This window comes from Balearica regulorum, chromosome 3 (assembly GCF_011004875.1).
Source record: "Balearica regulorum gibbericeps isolate bBalReg1 chromosome 3, bBalReg1.pri, whole genome shotgun sequence".
NCBI classification, from domain to species: domain Eukaryota; kingdom Metazoa; phylum Chordata; class Aves; order Gruiformes; family Gruidae; genus Balearica; species Balearica regulorum.
This window is the reverse complement of record NC_046186.1, coordinates 93,213,294-93,219,618: the sequence shown is the minus strand read 5'-3', so window position 1 is coordinate 93,219,618 and position 6,325 is coordinate 93,213,294. Positions and strand designations below refer to the sequence as shown.

Below are 6,325 nucleotides of genomic sequence, written 5' to 3'. Positions count from 1 at the left end.
AGGCCGAAATGAGCCCACCACGCTACCGGGACCTGCCGCCGCACGTCAGCACGCAGGAGGACGGCTGCTGTTGCTAAGTGACGTCAACGCGCCGGTTGACGTAGCGACGGCTGCGGGGCAGGGGGTGGAGGCCTTGTTGTCGGTGGGGCTGGTGAGTCCCGGGGGAGGGTTGCGATCGGGTACGGCGGTCCGCGTCCCCCCTGCGGAGCGGGTTCGTGCGGACTGACCGGGCGGCGGCGGCGGGTGGCGGCTCCCGAAGCCTCCCCCGCGGTGAGCTCCGGCCCCTTGGCGGGCCGATGTGCTGCCGCCGGTGGCTCCCACCGGGCGCGGACAGGTCGACCCGGCAGCGGGCGATGGGGCGGGCTCGGGCCGAGGAATTGCCGCCGCCGCCGGGAGCGCGGGCCGCCCGCGGGAAGCAGCTGGGCGCATCGGGCGGTGAAGGGCTTTCACCTGAGGCGTCTTCTTGCGGAGGCGAGGGAGGGGGAGGCCGGGCGGGCGGGGGTCCCCTCCCCGGCGCCTCCAGCCTTGGAAGGCGGCTTCTGGGGTGGCGGCGGCCCTGGCTTCTCAGGGCGCGACCTTGGGCGGATCGCCGGCTCTCGGCCGCCCTCTCTTCCGTGGGTGTGAGGCGCCGGCTTCACCTGCCTCCCCTCCGCCTGCCCCTGCGCTTTGCGACACCCTGCTGTGGGCTTTGTGGTTGGTTGGGTGGTGTTCTTAGGTCGATATTTTGACACTTCGATAGTACACGCAGTATTTTCACGGGTTCTTCTGGGGTCTTAGTACTTAAGTACTCTCCTAAGTTGCGCACTGCCATGATTCATTGGAACTACTTTTGGCTTAGAAGAAGATGCCGTATTATCAGACAGTTAAAAAATCCCCAACTTGATGTTAACTTGTTAGTAGTCTGCCTGTAATCTTGCTCTTTGCTCGCGTAATTAAGGCTCATCACACAGGCCCTTCCCAAAGCCCTGTGCTGGGATCGCTCAATTTTTTTGTGTTATAAGATTTAGTTTGAGCCCACTCACAATGTAGGTGTATTTCGCAAGTCTTCTGTTACAAATCTGTAAATGAGGTCTGTTCACTCATATTTATCTAAAAAAAAAAAAAGCCCCAAGAATTTTCATAAATGGCTTTTGAATATGTTTTGATAATACAGGCCAATTTGATAACATATGTTACTTGTAGGAACAAATATTTACAAATTGCATGTTATTCCCACAAACCATGTGATCATCTTTGTCAAATACCTGTTTTCAATTTGCTGGAATGAGGTGGTGTTGGATACCTTCCAGTTCATGAGACTACCTAAAAATATTTTTTCTTCCTTCTCCTCCCTTCCTCTCTTAAATGTATATTTTAAAGAAGATTAGACTGTCTTTTATGAGAGAATTCCTAGATCAAGGTATCATCTGTTTAGGAAATTAAATATAGTTTATTTTTCCTGCTGGCAGGTATGATGAGAAGAATAACAATAATTTATACTAGTTGAGAGAGACTCATTATGTTGGTTATGTATTTAAACAAATAAAGCCTCTATATTTCTGTATTCCTCACCCTACAGTTTTGTTTTGATTTCCCATTTGGAAAATTAAAGGCTTGCACGGGAGAAAGATCTGCAACTGCCTGAAGTATTGTAAAAAAAAAAAAACCAACCAAAACCAAAAACAAACAAAAAACCCCACCAAAACCCAAACAAAGAAAACAACTACCAAAACTGGAACAAAACTCCCAAAATCTTTAGCTAGGCAAGAGCATTGGATGTATAGGGAATAAAACATGTGATACAGTTTGTATAGACCTGGTTTCATTAGGCCTTCATGTGGGCACATGTTTTCAGGGACATTAATGCTGTAGCAAGAACGTCAGGATGAAATTTTTGTGCCTTATAGTGAACAAATGAATGGCAATATGTTACAATCTTTTTTTGATGGTTAAAAATATGGGCAAAATTAAATTATGGTTCAAAATAAGAAATTCTAATGGTATGTTCTAATTTATATTAGAAGTTTTCCCATAGAATGGAGGGGGTTTTTGAAGAATTTAGTTCCACAAAAATTTTAACTGAGAAATATGCATCTCACTTGTGTTTGCCATAGGCTACATGCCCCCAGTTTCTGATGGTATACGTTTCATACGTTGTTTCAGGAAATGGTACAGTTGTTGCTGTGCAGCTGGATGTTGCTGAACAGTGTTTCTATGAGCTTGCTGTTCAATCTCTCTGCTGTTCAGAATGGCGAAGAACCCTAATTTTCAGGAAGTTGGTCATCTGCCTACAGGCTACGTGCACTCTAGATCTTCAGACAGCTTCACTGGTGAGTGGACCAATGTATTTTCTCGAGATTTTAACTTGAGGTTTTAGTTGTATGCCATTTTGACCAGGTGGTATCAAGTGCATTAACACCGATTTTATATGTGTGTTAATAAATAATCTGCACTTTGTATATTGTTGTTTGTACCTAGCTAAACTTATTCCTCCTCTTCTATCAGAGGAGTATGTCTCTGAGCAGAATGTAAAACGTTAGCATTACAGCACTTAAGTAACGGGCATGTGTTTGCAGATGAGTGGTGCATAACTTCCCATTTGCTTCCAGTCAAAATATTTTTGGTACTAAATTGTTGTTTAGAATGCTGTCATTGAATGGTGTGGTTATTTACCATTAACCAGAGTTAACATCTGCTTTTCTTTTAAGCCTTTGATAACAGTAGGGTTGGAGATGAGACTTAAAAGTCCTGTAAATTTCATTTACTTGATCTTTCATATTCTACATCTTTAAATTTGTACCAATGGATTATGCAGTTATTATTATTGGATACTAAGTATTAGAACATGTATTTTTTTCCCCTTTCTGTTACAATATTCACTTGGAGTCAACTTTGTTACTGTTATTTAGCAGTACAAAGGAGCTTCTGTAGTGAGAATTCTGACAAGATCAAAATACTTACTTGGGTTATAGTCTATGTTGAAATATTTTCTAAAAATTCCTGTTTCCTGAGATGTTAGCTTATTGTACCAGAACTTATGAGAACAAAATATTGTTTGTATGAAAAGATGTGTATATCCATTAAAAAACAAACCATGTGATTTGAAACAATGGTATGTTTGTATAATAGCCTTACTGTCACTCCTGCCATGTTCTGAGTCTATGGTAATAGAAATGGTAATTAAAGTAATATTTTGTTGGAATTTATTTAAAGCATAGCAAAATATTTTATGGAGTAATAAGTTACAAAAGATTGAAATAGTACTCAAATCTCTTCCAATCAACTGAGATTCAATTGATCCAATTCCCATTTCTAGATAAAATAGTGGTATGAGAGAATTATATTTAAGAAAATTCCAGTTATGTAATTCTGACAAAATCTGTATTATCTTGCTAGGTACATACTAGATGCTGAAGGAATTATAATTTCATACCCATGAAACACTTTTGCTCAGTGTTTATAATCCAGACTTATTTAATACGATTTTTAATTCTAGCAATAGTCTGTTTACTTGCATTTATTTCTAAAGTTTCAATAGGGTTATCAGTTATGTAAACATTTTTCACTCATTTTATATAAAAAAAATTTCTAAATTATTAATGAACTTCCTTTTTTGTGCCTGGTATAAAACCAACTCTTCCATGTTTCATTGAAACAGCGCTGCTTTTCAGAAGACTCTTTAGTTATCACCCAAATGAGGGGGGGAAGCAACTGAGTACCAATCTTTGTTGTAGCTCTGGCTTGAGAGTTCTTTAGTAAAGATGTCATTGGGTTTTGCTGTTGTTGCTGCATTTTCTATGCTAGATTACATTTTTGTATGCTCTAACATGTGTGGTGGGTTGACCCTGGCTGAGGGCCAGGTGCCCACCAGAGCCGCTCTATCACTCCCCTCTTTCATTAGACAGGGGAGAAAAGGTACAATGAAAAAAAAAAAACTTACGGGTCGAGATAAGGACAGGGAGAGATCATTCTCTAATTATCATCATGAGCAAAACAGACCGAACTTAGAGAGGGAATTCATCTTATTTATTACTAAGCAAAACAGAGTAGAGGAATGAGAAATAAAGCCAAATCTTAAAAACACCTCCCCCACCCCTCCCATCTTCCCGGGCTCAACTTCACTCCCGGCTTCAACCTCCGCCCCCCCCAGCGGCACAGGGGGACAGGGAGTGGGGGTTACGGTCAGTTCATCATGCGGTGTTTCTGCCGCTTCGTCATCCTCAGGGGGAGGACTCCTCTCATCATTCCCCCGCTCCAGCATGGAGTCCCTCTCACGGGAGACAGTCCTTCATGGCCTTCTCCAACGTGAGTCTCCTCCACGGGGTGCAGACCTTCAGGAGCAAACTGCTCCAGCGTGGGTCCCCCACGGGGTCACAAGTCCTGTCAGCAAACCTGCTCTGGCGTGGGCTCCTCTCTCCACGGGTCCACAGGTCCTGCCAGGAGCTTGCTCCAGCGCGGGCTTCCCACGGGGTCACAGCCTCCTTCAGGTGTCTCCACCTGCTCCGGCGTGGGGTCCTCCACGGGCTGCAGGTGGAATCTCTACACCCCCTCATCCTCCCTCCATGGGCTGCAGGGGGACAGCCTGCTTCACCATGGTCTTCACCACGGGCTGCAGGGGGATCTTGCTCCGGCGCCTGGAGCACCTCCTCCCCCTCCTTCTTCACTGACCTTGGTGTCTGCAGATGTTCTTACATCTTCTCACTCCTCTCTCTGGCTGCAAAAGCGCTCTCTAACTGTTTTTCTCTTTCTTAAATATGTTATCACAGAGGCGCTGATTGGCTTGGCCTTGGCCAGCGGCGGGTCCGTCTTGGAGCCGGCTGGCATTGGCTCTGTCAGACACAGGGGAAGCTTCTAGCAGCTTCTCACAGAAGCCACCCCTGTAGCCCCCCCCGCTACCAAAACCTTGCCACGCAAAACCAACACAACATGTTACAGGTAACTTACTAAAAAGAAATATAGGAAGCTGAAACCTGGGGGGATTGTTGTTTTTCTCGCCATGACACGCATTGTGTAATATTGCATTTTGCCTTATATAAGAAGTACTAGGTTGCGTTTTTCACATGCTCACTGTTGAAGGTGGCCACCAAGAAGTGCATCTTCTGGTGGGGTCTTAGGCAGGAGTGATTTGTAGACCGTCTGACTTAACAAATGCCTTTTGAGATTGTTGCAGTTTTAATGGTGCCTCCCACTCACTGAGAAGACTGTTCTGTTTTCTTTATTTCTGTGACATGAGCAAAGCTGCAGCAGCTGACTCCTGAAGCAGTTAACGAGCTCTGAATACCTCCTGGAAATAGGTTGTGGTGCTGGCAAGAGGCTTGTCAATGGCTTGGCCTTTTATTCTGAAGCTGGTTTAATGTTGTTCTTTGACTGCTAGGAAGAGTAAACACCTGTATGCTGCAAAAGGAGTGATGTGTTTTGATGACAGAAGATGCCAGAGGGATCTTCAGGAAGGGTTTTGCCAAGCTCCCAGCAGCATCCGTCTTTTTTTATCATAGAAAAATACATGTTTAGCTATACAGGGAAGTTGTGAGCTCATAGCAACTTGCCACATCTAAACCAGTTTATTACTTTTTACTTCCTCAAGCAAGAAATGTACAGATCACTTCAAGGGTTGACTGAATTAGTACCATTAAGTAATCCAGTCTGGGAAGATCTGTAGTCATGTATTATTTGATTCTATATTTTGAAGGTGAGACTGCTCTCACTGGGCTGCTTTATATGGAAAATCCACAATACAGATGAAACTTGCATTGGAAATGCATAGTAGTAAACAAATAAATGAGTTTGCATGCTTCTTCAATGTACTAGTGTTACCCACAGAAAGCATATAAGGCATGTATGTAGTTTTCATAAACTTGCCAGTTTCCAACACTTAGTGTGATTGAAGCATTTGAAAGGCTCCTCAGCCAGAGGCTTGTAGACGTCGTTTGGGTCCAGCATGTTTTGTCTGAAAATTTAGAATAGTACGTTGTACCACCAATTTGGAGAGCGTTAAACGTCGAAACAAATTTGTCTTGCAGCTTACAGGGATTTCTAAATTTCTACTTTCATCACTTGCTGTAGTTCAGAGTCTTGATGTTTATAAGGACTGGCATCATCGGCTTATTAAGCAAGTGTCCCCAGTTCAGACTTTCCCCTCTTCTATACACTGATTCTTGTTTAGAGAGAGGTTTAGGTACCCTGCAGAGGGAAGTGTGCTTTTGATTTTATTTATTTAACCTGAAATGAAAACAATTTTCCCTTGAACTTTTCACCCTATTGGCACACAACAACATCCAAAGCTACTGGAAGCAAAATTAGTGTGCAGCTGATGGCATATCCCTTATCATTCCCTGAGAGACTTTTA

General features: G+C 43.8%; 1 protein-coding gene across 6 annotated transcripts in view; it reads left to right on the top strand.

The window, feature by feature from the left end:
- BTBD9 (BTB domain containing 9) overlaps positions 1 to 6,325 on the top strand; it is a 124,392-nt gene continuing 118,067 nt past the window's right edge. For 2 of the 6 annotated variants that reach the window (XM_075749003.1, XM_075749000.1), the window contains exons 1-2: positions 2 to 151; positions 2,143 to 2,309. Coding sequence is in view for 3 of the 6 variants with exons in the window: in XM_075749000.1 (XP_075605115.1) it covers positions 2,228 to 2,309 (82 nt within the window). In the remaining 3 variants the exon portion in view is untranslated. Of the gene's footprint in view, positions 152 to 2,142; positions 2,310 to 6,325 lie in introns of those variants that run through there. The other 4 variants (XM_075749006.1, XM_075749001.1, XM_075749002.1 and 1 more) reach the window with 3 other exon arrangements.